At 46.8% G+C, this 16,905-nt stretch overlaps 1 protein-coding gene across 3 annotated transcripts in view; it reads left to right on the top strand.

The window, feature by feature from the left end:
• SCN10A (sodium voltage-gated channel alpha subunit 10) overlaps nt 1-16,905 on the top strand; it is an 80,735-nt gene that overhangs the window by 23,389 nt on the left and 40,441 nt on the right. For 2 of the 3 annotated variants that reach the window (XM_059662929.1, XM_059662928.1), the window contains exons 7-12: nt 352-418; nt 4,175-4,316; nt 4,465-4,662; nt 5,361-5,531; nt 10,034-10,327; nt 12,673-12,784. In XM_059662929.1, coding sequence (XP_059518912.1) covers nt 352-418; nt 4,175-4,316; nt 4,465-4,662; nt 5,361-5,531; nt 10,034-10,327; nt 12,673-12,784 — 984 coding nt within the window. The remainder of the gene's footprint in view (nt 1-351; nt 419-4,174; nt 4,317-4,464; nt 4,663-5,360; nt 5,532-10,033; nt 10,328-12,672; nt 12,785-16,905) is intronic. The other variant, XM_059662930.1, reaches the window with a different exon arrangement.

Genomic DNA, 16,905 nt, shown 5'->3' with positions numbered 1-16,905 from the left:
ATATTTTGATTCCTCTTTTCTGCTCAAATGCTTTTCCAGAGTTACATTTTACTTTTTGACTTCCTATTTCTGTTACCAAATGTCCCTTTTACAAGGAAATGAGGTATACATCCAGGGGCAGGTCATTCTGCCTCTGCTGGGAGAGTCTTGAAGCTGAAGTCACTGCTCAGCCTTTCTCTTCCCAGATGGGGCTTTTTCCTTCCAAGAGTCCTGCATGTCCACTGAGAGCTCATAGCCAAGGAAACTTACCTCACTGGGGCGGGAGACGTACAGGTGCTGCCCTCACCCCAAGGCTTGAGTTGTAGGGTTCAGAACCATATGTAAAGCTCCCACTTTTTTTCCTTTCTTTTGCAGACTTCTACATCAATAAGCCAGGCACTTCTGATCGCTTATTGTGTGGCAATGGATCTGATTCAGGGTGAGTGTCCAACCCATGACATAGCTCCAGCGCCCAACAATCCTCTCTCCTTCTTGTCATCAGCATTTTCTTTTTCTCGTTTTTTCCAAATATATTTTTTTTATTGATTTCAGAGAGGAAGGGAGAGGGAGAGAGAGAGAGAAACATCAGCGATGAGAGAGAATCACTGGTTGGCTGCCTCCTGCATGCCCCCTATGGGGGATTGAGCCTGCAACCCAGGCACATGCACTGACCAGGAATCGAACCATGACTTCCTGGCTCATAGGTCTACGCTCAGCCATTGAGCCATGCCAGTCGGGCATCATGAGCATTTTCTGGGCAGAGATTGGGCTACAGGTCCTAAAGAAAATGAGGATATGAGTAAGTCATGGCTTCTGCCACCCCAGGGCTATGGGAGAGCATGTATAAGTTAGCTTCTGCTGTGTAACAAACAACCCCAAGATTTTGTGACTTAAAATACCAGCCATTTATTTAGCTCAGGATTCTACACATCAGCATGTTGTGCTGAGATCAATGTGGTGTTCTTCTGGCATTGACTGGGCTCATTCATGCATATTCCGGGGCAGATTAGCTAGAGACCAGCTGATCTAGGATGGCCTCAGCTGGAGTGGTTGGTCTCTGCTCCATGAGAGAGAGAATGGTCTCTCATCCCCCAAGGCTAGCCTGGGCTTATTCTCATGGCAGAGTCAGGGTTCTGAGAGAAAGACTGAACGTGTCTCTGGAGGCTTAGAACTGGCACAATGTAACTTCTACTGCACTCTATTGACCAAAGCAAGTCAAAGGTCAGTCCAGATCTAAGAGGTAGAGAAATAGACTCCACCTTTTGATAGGAGAAGCTGCAAGATCATATTGCAAAGGAGTGTGGCTACAGGGAGGAGAATAATCGTGGCCATTTTTATAAGCAATCTATCCCAGGAGGGGACTCATATATTATCAAATATGTTTTGTGCCAAATGCTCCACATTTAATTATCCCATGGGTTTCGTTATCCTCACATAACAGAGGAGAAGCACATGCATCAGAATTTGTCATTTCAAATCTTATGGAGACCAGACACATGACAACCAATGAGAGGAGCGGGTTGGTGGGACCCATGGCAATGAGAGTTCACGCCCATGTAAAGGGGGCAGCCACTGCTCAGTGCAGCCTTTGGTTGCCATGAGGGTCCACTACTTCCAACTCTTCCAACTGTTAAAAGAGAAATAGGAAATTACGATTTTTATGTGAAATCTGCCAACTGTTAACATTGGCTACCGAATCCATAAAATGCCTATATATTATGGACCCAAATATTTCTGCAAGCCAAATTCAGCGTGCAGGCTGCCAGTTTGTGAGCTCTGGATGCTACACTGTGGAGACCCAGTGCTGTGCTAGAGGCCCCGGGGACTGTGGCAGCACAGAGAGGTGATGGTGTGAGGCAGGGGAGGAGGTCAGGGAAGGTTTCCTGGAGGTGGGAGTTGAGTTGAGAGTTGAAGAGCAGGCTGGGTGAGTAAGAGTTTGAATGGAGGCCATTCCAGGTGGCAGAACAGAATGTGAGACAAAGAAAAGAGGGAACCCCACTCCCAGGTTTGACTCCTTCTTTGACCGCTAGAGCAGATGTGAGCAGAAAGAGTGCAGGAAACAGATCAGAAGGGCTCGCCTCTCCCACCTCCATGGCTGGGGGCCTGGAAGATCAAAGCCCACATGACCCTACTCCCTGTTGCCCAAGTGGAGCTAGTGGTACCTATATGGAGCTCTGCCTTAATCAGCTCACTAGGAAAACAATCTCAGATAGAGCTGAGGGGTGGGTGCAAACAGGAGAATTTGATCAACATAGGCTTCTTGGCCTCTTTCTTTTTTAAAAATATATTTTATTGATTTTTTACAGAGAGGAAGGGAGAGGGCTAGAGAGTTAGAAACATAGATGAGAGAGAAACATCGATCAGCTGCCTCCTGCACACCCGCTACTGGGGATGTGCCTGCAACCAAGGTACATGCCCTTGACCGGAATTGAACCTAGGACCCTTCAGTCCTCAGGCGGACACTCTATCCACTGAGCCAAACCAGCTAGGGCTGGCCTCTTTCTTCACAAAGCACTTGGCATTTGGTTCTTTGGCTCAGGGAGAGAATTGTTCTGATGTCAGCTTTCATTTGCCTTTGACTTAAACTTAAAATAGGGCCCCATCAATGTCTCTTTCCAGTCTGATAATGGCATTTCTCATGGCAATGGCTCCAGAGTAGCCCATTCACTGGGGTCCATCCATGGGTACCCCCTTAAGCTCCAATAGAAGCCAGACCTCCTGTTGGGCAGGTCCTGGACAGGTAGTGGAGGAGTGGATAGAGCTGGGATGGCAAGTAGAGGCCAGCTCAGAACAATGGGCAGAGTAAGCCCTGAAGGGCATGTTGTGACCAGCAAACCTGGGACCTATGCTGGCCTTCAGATAAGCAGAGACCTGAGCAGAGGCCCACACTGACCAGTGGCCCTGTGGCAGAAAAGCCTGGGGTGTTAAGGTGGAAAACACATACTAGGGAATACTTGAAATGATTTTCCGCATTCTTTCATATACATCCTTCTGGTAGCATCAGGTTAAAAGCAGCAGGAATTTTAATTTACATTTTATATATCATCATTACTATGCTGAAGGCATCAGGCAAGAGGCTTTGTACCATGATCTCGTGTCATTTTCAGAGCAGTTAGCTGTTGATGCGTAGCAGCTACAGTGGGGTTCTACAGAAGGCATAGAAATAAGATTGCCCTCAGAGTTCACTAGCACACCTACAGGTGAGGGGGTTCACTAGCTCCTTGGGGGAGAAAACCAAGAGGCTGACTATAAATGTGGGTCTACAATATCTGGGAACCAAGGTTGGAGATAGAATTGGGATTGATTATAATCAAGTTGTTGGGGCTCTAATCAGTTGTATGGATCTTGGGCTTGAGTGTTCACATGGGCGTCTGAAATAAAGAGAGCCCCAGAGGCTGGTGTTGGTGAGGGAATCCTAGAGTAGTAGAACCCAGAATGCAGATGTAGCATTACTGTTTCCTTGACCAGGCCAACCTACGAGAGTGGATGACAGAACCTCACATGCCCTGAGCTTAGAGATATTTCTCAACATCAACTTATCCTCTTATTAAGACAGAGAGGAGTCCAGCACTCCCACCCCAATGCTCACCAAGAAATCATCTTCAATTTGACATTCCTTTATAGGTCAGTCTCCATAAGCTACTTGACAGTTATAGTTCTCCTTTTAAATAAATACAATTAAATTATAGCATTTTAAAACATTAGAGAGAGAGAGAGAGAGAGAGAGAGAGAGAGAGAGAGAGAGAGAGAGAAGTGCTCAGTATGTGGAAAATGTTTTCATTGTTATATATAATTGGTTGGTAAACTTGGCTAATGTGAGTCCTCCTTTAATGGACAATTCTGCAGGTAATGCGAACAGGTTCAGGTGTTAAGTCTGTGTTATTCATACCAGCTCTCCCACCCCTGGTGTGGACTTGCAAAGAGCTCATCACCTTATAGAGTCATGTCTGAGCAGTCTGCCAGGCCACTTCTCTGGGCCACTTCCTTCTGCATGAAACTCTGAAGTGAGAATATTGGCATCCCCCATTTAATGGGCAAGACAAACTGAGACCTAAAGAGACTAAGTGTCCAAGGTTATCTGGCTCATAAGAGGAGGTTCAGGCCTTGAATTCCAATCTCCCCACAGCGCCAGGCTGCCTTGCCCCCAATAAACAGGGTGTTGTGCAATTGATGACCTTCTCTGCTCTTGCTGCAGCCACTGCCCTAAAGGTTATTTCTGCATGAAAACATCTGACAACCCAGATTTTAACTACACCAGCTTTGATTCCTTCGCTTGGGCTTTCCTCTCACTGTTCCGCCTCATGACACAGGATTCCTGGGAACGCCTCTACCAGCAGGTATCGATCTGCATGTCCCCACAGAGACTCGGTTGAAGGCGAAGGGGTCAGCTTCAACATGGCTACATTTTTTCATGGAGGAACCTGACAATGTCAGGGGCCCATCTACTCTGGGCACATGTCTCTCTTCTTTCTCTCGAATCTGCAGACCCTGAGGGCTTCTGGGAAAATCTATATGGTCTTTTTCGTGCTTGTCATCTTCCTGGGATCTTTCTACCTGGTCAACTTGATTTTGGCTGTCGTCACCATGGCCTATGAGGAGCAGAACCAGGCGACCATGGATGAAATTGAAGCCAAGGAGAGGAAGTTCCAGGAGGCCCTCGAGATGCTCCGGAAGGAGCATGAGGTCTGTGAGGGGCAGAAGCTTTGTGAAGTCTGCAGGCTGTACAGTCTTAGGCAGAGGTTTGGACCAGTCCCTTAGGTTAAGGCTCTTATTCTCAGGAACTTTAGGAAGATTCATCTTACCTCAGGGACTAGCTTACATCATGTTTCCTTAAGAAGAAGAACCTGAGTGAAGAAGTTAGATAAGTGATTTCTTGAGGGGTGCCCTTAGAAGATGGAGAGTGAAGGAAGCAGAATAGGGTAGGGTAAGAATTAAATGAGAAAGTAGCCTCAGCTCAAGACTACATTTGGCCTGATCCCATGGGAACCCTGGGGCATGCTTGTATCATGCTAACTTGACGCAAGAGGGCCCGTCTTTTGTACCCGCATACCTGCCCCAGCCAGATGTACAGTCAAAGGAAACTTTCTGCAGGACGCTGCAGCTGTGAGTCATTAGCAGCAAGCACTCCAGCAGCTGGAGATGAGTGTCCTGACCAGGTAAAAGGGATATGGACAGGTCATCAACAGGGTCTCCTTTGAATAAGAGAGGTGACCCAGAGTAGGTCTTCCTGCCGTGTCTCAATCCCACCACCACCCAAGTCCTCATCCTGACGTCCTCTGTTTCAGATGCCTTCAGCTCTGTGACACCCCATGTCTGGGGGACACATGTACGCTAAGCTCAACCAGATACTGTTGGCTGCAGCTGCTGTTCTCTCTCCTCAGGTGCTGGCAGCAATGGGGATTGACACCGCCTCTCTCCACTCCCACAGTGGATCACCTTTACCCTCCAAAAGAGCCAATGAAAAAAGGCACAGAATGAAGCCAAAGGTGTCAGATGGCTCCACCGATGACAACAAATCACCACAATCTGAGCCTTACAACCAACGCAGGATGGTAAGGGGCTCAGGTTTGTGCTCTAAAGATTACCCACCATTGCAGCTGTTGTATATGTCGGTTTGCAACAGGGAGCTAGCTGGAGGCACAGACCTGGGGAGGCTGTTTTAGTGAGCCAGACCCCAAAATTGCGGCCTATACCAGGGCAGGGCCATTATGGATGGGAAAAGATGGTGGATTATAAAGACTTTGATGGGTAGGGATGGAATCAACAAGACTGGGACTGTGGAATGTGGAAAAAGTAGAGGAGTTCGAAATGGCTCCCAGGTTTCAAGCTTGGGCAATTATATGGGTGGTGATTCTAAGTCAGGAGCACTGGAGGAAGAAGCTAAGGGTGTTGGAAAGTGGTGAACCCATATTGGACATGATAAGTTCGAGGTGTCTGTGGACCTGTGGTCATCCTGAGTCAGCTTCCCTCTGACACACTCACTGTCTGCAATTCTGTAACCTGGAGGGAGGTTCTTGTCCGTGGTGCTGAAATCATTTGCAAGCTTTTTTCTGACCTCATGCCTCAGCCCCTATAGCTCAAGTGCCTACCTATTGTTGGCACAGAAGATCCCAGCGCCCATCTCTGTGATAGTGTCCAGTCTGGGAATAACTTGAGTACCTCACTGCAGATCCTGTAGCAATTCTGCCCCACAGCAAGCCTCTGCCTCCCACTTTAAGATTCACGGTACTCACCAAGTTTCCTCCCACCACCTTCTTCTCCCTTCAAAGTCCTGTGTACCCCACATATGGCCTTTCCACAGGCCTGAGAGATAATGACCCCTTTGTGGTACAATAGTAACCACTCTATTAGTATGGGAAAGGGGATAAAATGGCTATTTTGGGGCCTTCTGACTCTCACTTCCTTCTCAATCTCTTTTCCTGTGCTCATCTGAAGGACATTTTACTTTTTGGAATACCATCTGTACAACCCTCAAACTTGTGTGTGCAACAAGAACACAGACACAATCACCTGCACACTGGCCTCAGAGACACCCACACTTTAGCATTTATCAGAGTTTGTGTCCTTCCCTTCCTTGCTCTGCCTCTTGAGGAACACCTGGCATGCACAGGGCACAGTTCAGAAGAAGTTTCAAAGGGGATTTGACCAGGGATTGGACAATCAGGATGCATTGCAGCTTCAAGGAGATGTCAATGATACTCTGAATTGGGCTTTAAATTTCCCCATAACTCAGCACCTGGATTTCCAATAATTGTTGGGTGTATGTGGTTGTCTTTCCAGCTATGCTCACCTTCAAAGGGAAAAAAGAGGAACTATGTCTTGTTCATCCAACAATACTAGGTGCTTGGTATGAAGAGAGTAATAAAACATGGTCTGTTTCCCAAGGACTGCCATTTGGATGGAGGTGGCAGGCATAAAAACAGATACATGTTAAATGCTGTATCAGGGGCAAGTAAATGGTGTTTGGGAAATAGAAGAGGAAACACAACTCTTACAGGATTGGGCTGTATCAGGAAAGGCTCCACTGGAGGAGAGAATCATTAAAATGAAAAGTAAATAGTGAGTTGGGGGTCCTCCAGTAACTGAGGCCTGGGAGGGTTTGGGAGGTATATTTTCCAGGCACAAAGAATAACATGTACAAGCAAAGACAGGAAGATGCCATTTGGGTAATTCTTTAATGCTACCTGGTTAATTGGAAGCCATTCAAGAAGGCATCCCCTTCCTCTTTTCCCCGGTATATTCGTGTGGTAAATAGACCGTAGGCAGATTTTATATAAAGCCATTTTCTTACCATCAGAAGTGAAAGAATGGTCGGAGGTAGCTAGGAAAGGCACAGTCAGGGTCTCAGGGAACTCACAGGAAACTGGTTTGTCTGCTTGGATGATGCATGTTATGGCAAGTCTAATACTTCAAATCAGGAGTCATTGCTGCCCTGGCCTGTTTTGGTCAGTGATTAGAGTGTCGGCCCAGGAACCAAAGGATCTGGAGATTGATTCCCGGTCAAGGGCACATAAGTCAGTTGCAGGCTCAATTCCTGGCTCCAGTTGGGGTGTGTGCAGGAGGCAACCAATCGATGTGTCTCTCTCACATTGATATTTCTCTCTCTCCACCCCTTCCTCCCCTCCACTCTCTCTAAAATAGTCAATGAAAAAAATATACTCAGGTAAGGATTAACAAAAAAAAGAGAAGTCATTGCCCACAATAGGTTAATTTTGAAATATTAATTGTTGGCTAAGGAGGCACTGCCTGTCAAATATGGGACAAAAAATTTTCTTCCTCCTTTCTTTTTTTTTTTAAACATATTTTATTGATTTTTTACAGAGAGGAAGGGAGAGAGATAGTTAGAAACATCAATGAGAGAGAAACACTGATCAGCTGCCTCCTGCACATCTCCTGCTGGGGATGTGCCCGCAACCCAGGTACATGCCCTTGACCGGAATCGAACCTGGGACCTTTCAGTCCACAGGCCAACACTCTATCCACTGAGCCAAACCGGTTTCGGCTCTTCCTCCTTTCTTTATAGGTTTGCTTAGTGCCCAAGTGCAAATAATTTGGTTGTCTAATCTTTAATAAGGATTTACTGACTCTGCTTCAAAAGTGAGAAGGGTTTGTGGATTTTTATGAGTCCCATGTTCCTTGGACATATATCCTAGGCAAATAGTGCTCTGTTTACAATCTCAGGATTTCAATGATGGCTGGGAAACTTCTGTGAGTTAAGCGGATAAGTAAGGAGAATGCTAACGGACAAGATGTCTCAATTTTGGTAGTTTAGTAAATAAAAGAAATTCTTGATGTAAAAAATGTCCAAAGCTGTAAATAATTTTTTAAAGATTTTTAAAAATTGATATTTAGAGAGAGAGGAGGGGGGGGGAGAGAGAAACAATGATGTGAGAGTAACACATCAACCAGCTGCCTCCTGCATGACCCCCACCAGGAATTGAGCCTGCAATCCAGGCATATCCCCTGACAGGGAACTGAACCAGCAACCCCTCAGTACCTGGGATAATACCCAACCAGCTGAGCCAGGTAGGCCAGGAAGGACTGTAGAGAATTTTTATGAGTTTGTTTGAGTCAAATTAATGACACTTGCTGGAAAGCAAGAATCCCAACGGATTGAGGAAATGCTCCTGAAAATGGCAGTTTTCACACTTATTTTATGCATCAGCATCAAAGGGGAGGATGTAAGGGGGTTCCATGGGTGGGAGATTAGGCAAGGGGGAGAAAGCAAAAACAGGAAAATCTCAGAGATTGGATAGAGAGTAAAATGAAGAGACACATAGTTCTTTTACATTGGTGGATAAAGGGTAGTTAACATTTATAGCACATAGAGATGGTATGTGGGAGAACAAGATATCAATCAGGGGTTCTGTAGTCTCATATACTGGTGGGAGATTGTGTCCTGAGGAGTCTGGAAAAGGGGAATTACCCTGACATTCCAAAGGTAAGTTATCATAGATGCAAAAAGATGATAGTAGGCTCAGTTAAGGTAAAATTGACCTTTGCCAATGAAGATACTGGCCTAGGACATGACTGCCTGCCACGAATCACCTTTTGTTAGGAAGTTTTAATTCAGACCATCCTATTTCATTACATTAGATCTCTTGCAGGCCACCCCTGAGCTTGTCAGGTGTAGTATGTTTCCCCTTTTTTGTCCACAGAAGTAAGAAAGGGGGAAATTTTCAGCAGTATGATCAGAGTTTGGTAGGAAGTCAGTGTTTAGATTTTAGAAATACCTATATGACCTATGGACATAATAATTGATAACTTGTTATGGTCAGGTTCCCACGATGGCCATGGGAACTAGCTCACCCAGCAACCTGACCCTCCCTGAGCTCTGGGCCTATGAATTAGTTCCTTTTCTCTGGCAACTGTAGGTCACCCAATTCCCTCAGAGGCAGATTTTGATGGGAAATGTTTATTGATTTGGAGGAATGTCATTATTCTTCCAGGAAATTAGGCTGTAGCTCTCCCCTCAATCTCCCCATTGTCGACTATTCAAAGTTTGCCTCAAGGGATCCTGGAAGCTTATTGCATGGCAAAGCTCTTGTCTTCTCCTTTGCCGCACATGTAGGCTGAGTCTAATGAATTGTAGAACCTAATTTTCCGGTCATAAAGTGCACTGGGTCATTCAACAACCATTTACCAAGCATGTTCCAGAGCTAGTTCATGTAACAGAGTCTCCTCAGGTCACAACTTGCATGTGGGGTAGCCCGATGGCCAAAGGCTGGTAAACAGATGACACATCTGATTGAACCACAAGGTTGTCCTCTAACATGTCTTTGGCCATGAGGACCTATTTGCTGATCTTAAGCACCCTATAATCTGTCATCTCTGTTGGCTTTTTCCCAGGTTGTGTCAAGAATATTTTCCCCTGTTCTCCCCTCATGTTTACCTAGACTACCCCTTAGATCTGTGTCCTTCATTTGCTGCTAGATGGTCATGAGAATAAGGGTAGGGAAATGGGAATGAGGAGAGCCAGGTGCTGGGCTCCAGACTGTCCTGCAGGGCGAGCTTCCAGCCTCCTCCTTTCCTGCTCCTCTGGGGCAATGCCCAGTCTTTCCTAGGCCTCACCTCTGGGAGACGCCGGGCTAGCCATGGCAGTGTGTTCCATTTCCGGGCCCCTGTCCGAGACGGCTCATTCCCTGATGGGGTCGCAGATGATGGAGTCTTTCTTGGAGACCGCGACAGCTATCGGGGCTCCCTGCTGTTGGGTGGGAGTACCAACCAACCAGGCCCTCTCCCCAAGAGCCCGCTGCCTCAAGCCACCAACCCTGGATCAGGGCATGAAGAGGATGGACACCCCCCATTGCCCACTGGTGAGCATGGACCTGGAGTCACAGAAGGCTCGGTGAGTTTGGGAGTGTTCTTTGGGGCTGCTCTCCAGTTAGAGGCCTTGGGCCACGGCGTTCTGAGTGTCACCCATGAAAGGGTCCTTTAGACTTCATTCTGCCCAATACCTCCTATTCATCCCCATTTTACTGACTGGACAAGTGAGACCCAGAAAGAGAGGTTGGGTTTACCTGCATTCAAACAGGTTTTCTGGTTTACTCTGTAAAGGGATACAAATTATTTTCCAGTTGATCCCATATTTCCTTCAGTGTTTCTCTGTCCCCACTTGCTTCCACTGCTTTAGAGACAGGCCTGCTTGCTCTCTGGATAAGTAAGAGAAAATGGAAGATGCTCCGCCTCCCTGGGGCTCTGTGCAAATTACTCTGGGCTTGGCTAATGGGAGCCAGAGAAATCCTAGCAGGTGCCCTGGACAGAAGCAAAGTAGGCAACAGTGACTGAATGGTCAGCACTCTCAATAGAATAATCACGGAATGTAATGCCAAGCCAGGGACTCCTCAATGGATGGGGGGCCATGACAGATGTCAGCTCTCCATCCAGGTGCAGTAATGATGCTGCTAGTGTTTCTTGGTTGCCCTGGCTGGCCTCTGACACACAGCAGTTTGCAAATGGACTTGTGAGCAGACCACTGGATGGCTCTTCTGACTTGGATAAGTCTTACAGAGTTACCTCGGCTGCATCTCTGATGGGATGCCAGCAAGAAGCAGATGAAGGAACCGCTCCAACGGGCAAGAGTTTAGAGGAAAACTTTCATGGGGTGGGCAGGGCTCTGGGAGCTAAGAAGGGACAATGAGGTCCCTAGAGACCAGCCCCGTGGGAAGCTGTATGTGCCGAGGCTGGAGGGACAAGAGGAAGGACCAGAATCAGGACCCGGCAAGAGCTACTGCTTTGTGTAGAGGCGGCTTCACAGAACTTGCCATCTCAGGTAGAAAATTACAGCCAGGGTCCAGCCACAGCCCAGCAGGGGGAAGCCAGATGGTAGATCCAGGGCTCCTGTCTCCTTCCAGCCTCTGATCTCCTATCTGTGCCTCCCATTGATCAAACCCAACCAGAGCCAGAGGGTGAGGGTGATGCGTACACAGGACTGGGCAGAGAAGAGAGAGTAGGTCTTTAAGGACCGACAGGAATCCTCAGCACAGAGTCCTGAAGTCAAAGCCAGTCTGCAGGGCCCCCTCAAGGGTGCTTAACCTTCTAGAAAATGCTTCATTTAAGAAACCTTATTACTGATCCCTAGATTACTACTTTCCTAGATATTCCAACTTGGATACATTTTTGGTAAATTATTTGGCTTGTGCAGGATTAAGTCTTTAAGCCCTTCTGTGTCACACAAACCTGGGTTTCGATCACAGCTGTGTCATTTACTGACTGACTCACCTTTAGCAAGTCCCTTAAATTCTTCACACCTCCATGTCTCCCCTTGTAAAAAGGTTCTAAATAGCTAAAGGGTTCAATGGAATCAGAAAGTGCCTATATTTATATACAGGATTCTAACAAATAACTCCAGTATCTGCTAGCATCTTTGGTTGAGCCCTCATGATTGGAAACTTTCGTTATATGTATTAAGCACTTACTGTATACCTACCAGCTTCAGCCATGGTCAGCGCTCAATAAATGGTTGCTGAATTTGGGTTCTGAATGGTTTGTGCGGTGCTCAATCAGGTGCTGTGGGCTTTGGACTCCCCACATCCAGGGGATGTGGGTGATAGAGGTTGGGGCATGGCATAGGACCCAGACAGAACTTCTGATCGAAGGCCCAAAGAGGGAAGTGTCAAAAGAATTGTGTCAGATAACTGAAAACTGGACAGTGGACACTCGCAAATGTTCCTCAGAAAGAAAGAGACTGTGTGGAATTAGAACCTGGGTTATATGTGGAGAGGGAAATGGGCCAATGAGAAGGGAGGTCCAGAAAGTCTATCGTGGAGTAGTATACATACCATGCATATTCTGTGTGAATGTCATATGCACAGCCCAGAGGACATCTCATATGACTGCCTGGCCTGCTGCTCCTCTCCCTTTGGTAGAAGCCCTCCCCCACCCTGGTGCCAGGTCCCTGTCCCAGGGCAGGAGTTTGCAGAGCCTCAGGTGAGCCCAGGCCACTCTGTTAGCTGCAGACCTGGGCTCGGGCTGCACCCCAGCTCTGTGTCCTGCTCGTCATGCTTGAGTTCTTATCCCAAGTTCAAGCAGCAGCCCAGTTTCTCCGAGCGAGACTGCTGAGGGACCCAGCTTCACTGGGCAGCTCACAGCTACAAGAGACTGGCCAATAGAGGCTGAGTGAGCTTTCTTTGCCACTGAAAAACCATTAAGTCAAGTCTGGGGAGTGCCTTGACTCTGCTTGTGTCCCAGCAGGCATCTGAAGCAGGACAAAAGAAGACTTTCTTAACAGCAGAATACTTGAATGAACCCTTCCGAATCCAAAGGGCGATGAGTGTGGTCAGTATCATGACCTCCGTCCTCGAGGGTAAGTGCTACTCATTGGAAGGTCACTGTCATGAGTCCCCACGTGAGCAGTAGGGGGGATGCCCAACCCTGTGTCAAAGGGCACCCGTCTCTGTGTCCTGGGATCCTAAACACGCCTCTTTTTTCTGCCTTTGGCCCATTACCCTTAATCAATGTGGGGTTTTTGGAATGTGGATAATTTTTCAAATAGCAACTGTGAAATACAAACAGCTTGCTTTTTCATTTATTCCCCAGAACTCTCAGGCTTCCTCCTTCCCTCTTTTCTCGTGTATTCACTCATCAGCAACAGTTTGTTGAGCACCTGCTCTGTGGATGGCATTGTTCCAGGTGCTGAGGATTCAGTGGTCAGCAAGCTGGAAGCCCACCCTCATGGAATCTACATCCTGGGGCTAGGGTATACAGATGATAAGCACAAATAGGTATTCAGGTAGTGATAAGAAGTAAAAGAAAAATTAAGGAAGGAAGGAGGTGGAGAATAAGGAGTTAAAGAAGGGGATAGTTTTTTTATATATATTTTTTATTGATTTCAGAGAGGAAGAGAGAGGGAGCGATAGAAACATCAATGATGAGAGAGAATCATTAATAGGCTGCCTCCTGCACATCCCCTACTGGGGATCGAGCCCATAACCCAGGCATGTGCCCCTGAGCAGAATCGAACCCAGGACTTTTCAGTCTGCAGGCCAACGCTCTATCCACTGAGCCAAACGGGCTAGGGCAGAAGGGGCTATCTTAGACGGGGTGGTTGTGGAAGACTATTCTCCCTAAATAGACCAGAAATCTGAATAAAGTAAGGGAATCAGCCTTGTGAGAACCTGGGGGAGAAGGTTCCAGACAGATGAACAGCAAAGGCAATGCATTGTGCAGGAAAGAACAAAATGTGTGTCCTAAGAACAAAAGCAGTTTTGGTTGGATGAGAAGCAATAGAGGGTAGTAGAGAACAGAGACCCTAGATCCCAACTGTCTGAGTTTGCATCCTGGCTCTGCCACTTGCGGTAAGCTGTGCAGTCTTGGGGCTCCATTAACTGTTCTGTGCCTCAGTTTTCTCATCTGTAAAATAGTGAAAGTATACAGTAGGTTATAAATTCCACAGGTCAGAGATATATCTGTTCGGCTCACAGCTGGATCACCAGTACCTAGAATAGAAGTGCTGGCACATGGTAGGTGCTCAACAAATAGTTGTTGAATGAATAGTAAATGAGTGTGATGCGCAAAAAGTGATATGGGGGGGGGGCGGTAATACTAATTTGTAATGACCTAGACCAGTGGTCGGCAAACCACGGCTCGCGAGCCACATGCGGCTCTTTGGCCCCTTGAGTGTGGCTCTTCCACAAAATACCGGCTCTTCCACAAAATACCGACTTCTGCGCATGGGCCACGAAGTTTCAATCGCACTGTACGTGTGCGCCTGCACGTGGTATTTTGTGGAAGAGCCACACTCAAGGGGCCAGAGAGCTGCATGTGGCTCGCGAGCCGTGGTTTGCCGACCACAGATCTAGACTGATGAACAGGGATTGTCATATATTCTGAGGTGGGACAGACTTACCCTCAAGGAAGATACTATGAGAGGTAGTGATAAGAAGTAAAGGAGGTGTGGAAAGGCAGGAGAAATAATGACATTTTTCTGGGTAAAGGTGACCTCAGGTTAGGTCAGAGGTGTTTGAGCATAGGGCAGATGAGCTGTGATCTTCTCTGGTTGAACATTATGTCCTCTATACCCATGGAGTCCGTGAAGGAAGCTTGATGCTGTCAGAATTATGGTTGGATTTACAAGGTCCACCACTTTGGGAGTGATTGTGCCTGAGAAAGTTTGGCCCAAGCCAATAAGAACTTGGCAGTTCCCTGAAGCTGGGGCAGGTGAACCACCTACGCTTGGCATACAAGCTAAGATTTGACAGTTGTCCAAACCAGAAGACCAGAAGCAGGAGTACAGCAGGGAGCACAACCTAGTCTCTACCCTCATGCTAAGTCGGGGAGAAGGACATGGAACAAGTTACTTCTGGGGTGCTGAGTGTCTAAAGGAGAAGTGCAGGGTGCGAAGTGAGATGTGGTAAGTTTAGCCAGGGGTTGGGGATGTATTCCAGATAGAAACAACAGCAAAATCCCTGAAGCAAAAGACAGCATTATACTTGAAGAATTGAAAAAGCTTGCTGGAGCTGGAGCATAGAGAGCCAGGAAGAGAGGGCCTTAAAATAAGGCTAGAGAGATGGACTGGGGCCAGACCCACAGGACTTCTTAGACCATATTAAGGATTTTGGACTTCATCCTAAGAGCAGTGAGGTGCCACTAAAAGATTGGCAGCAGAGGCGCTACATTTGCATTTTATAAAGGTTACTCTGGATGCATGTAGAGAAGGGAATTAAGAGGGGAATGGCATTGGCAGGGGACCAGTTAGGAGGAAATCAGGGAAATATGGCAGTGCCTGGACTCGGGTGATGACAGGGGCGATGATGGAAATGGAAGGATCTGAGAGCTATCTAAGGAGCATAAGATTCAAGATTTGGTGGTTCACGTGGTTCTGGCATAAGCACCTAAAGGGATGCTGGTGCAATGACATAAAGGGAACACTTTAGGGGGACAGGGAGATGCACTGGGGAAAGATGAGCAAGGAGGATCATGAGTTGAGTCTGTGACATATTGGGTTTCAGGAGCCCCTGAGACATCCAGGTGGAGATGCCCAGGAGGAAGTCGGTTTTATGATAAGTAGGTCTAGAGCTTAGACGCTGAGAGTGACCTAGTGATACGCCATTGAAAGCAATTGAATACAGACGGTAATTTTGAAATGGTGCAAGTGGATGGATGATGTTGAGGGAATCACGCAAGATGAGAAGGTCTGGGACAAAGTTCTAAGAAGCAACAACCTTTAATGATTGAACAGAAGAAACGCAGTCAGTAGAGGAGGCTAGGCAGGAATGCCTAGGCATAAGAGAAGACCCAGGGAATATATTCAACACAGAGCCAAAGGTCTAAATTCCTTCAAGAAAAACAGAAAGGTCAGAAGAGGCAATGCTATAGAAACATGTAAGATCAAGCTTCAAAAAAGTCCAGGGCTTTCAGTCATGTGATGTGTTTGGTGATTGAGCAAGAGAGGATTGGTGGGGTGTGGGTGGGGAGCAGGCAGAAGCCACATTGGAGAGAGGGATGAAGAATAAATGAGAGATAAGGATTTGGAGATATTATATATAAACAACTTTTTCAAGAAGTTTTTCTGTGAAGAGAAGTAGATAGTAAAAATGACACTATAGTGTAAGTAGAGTTGAAAGAAGATTTTATTTTGGTTTTCTTATGTGGCTTTTTTTTAAAAAGGACATTTACACGATAATAGAGATGATCTGTGAGAATGGGAGAGATTGAACATAAAGGAAAGAGAGGGAATGTTCCATAAATTCTTGAAGTGGCTAGCAGGAGAGAACGCACAGGTGGAGACATTGGCTGTTAATAAGAGGGGGGGACATCTCTTTAATAATAACAGGAGGAAAGTTCTTTCTGGAATAGTTTTTTTGCAGAAGACTCTTTGGGGGGAAAACCCTGATCATTTACAAGCTAGCAAGTGCATAATTCTTTTAGCTTCTGTATCTCCCCAGACGGTCAAGAGCAGCAAAGTTGAGGCTGTTTACAAGGCTGAGTCTCTTCCTGTCCTGCCTCACAGACAGGCTGCTTCCTGCCACAATGGTGTCTCTGCAAGATTCCTCACTCAGCACTGCTTCCTGTGCTTCTTTTTAGTGCCAGAAAGAGGAGTGGAGTGGGGGAGATGGAGGTTGGAGGAGAGAGAGGAGGAAGTGAGAAATAGTAGACTAGAAGGCTGGCTGAAATAGTAGTCTGAAATAGAGAAATGTGGCAGAATTTTTGGACAGTGACCAACTGGGACTCATGAATCACTAGTGGGACCAGCCAACATAGTCATGTACTTTTTAAAAATATATATTTTATTGATTTTTTTACACAGAGGAAGGGAGAGAGATAGAGAGTTAGAAACATTGATGAGAGAGAAACTTGATCAGCTGCCTCCTGCACACCCCCTACTGGGGATGTGCCTGCAACCAAGGTACATGCCCTTGACTGGAATCGAACCTGGGACCCTTCAGTCCACAGGCCGACGCTCTATCTACTGAGCCAAACCGGTTA

The sequence above is a fragment of the Myotis daubentonii genome, chromosome 14 (genome assembly GCF_963259705.1).
Source record: "Myotis daubentonii chromosome 14, mMyoDau2.1, whole genome shotgun sequence".
NCBI lineage: Eukaryota > Metazoa > Chordata > Mammalia > Chiroptera > Vespertilionidae > Myotis > Myotis daubentonii.
The sequence above is the reverse complement of the archived record's forward strand: the minus strand, read 5'-3'. Positions and strand labels throughout refer to the sequence as shown.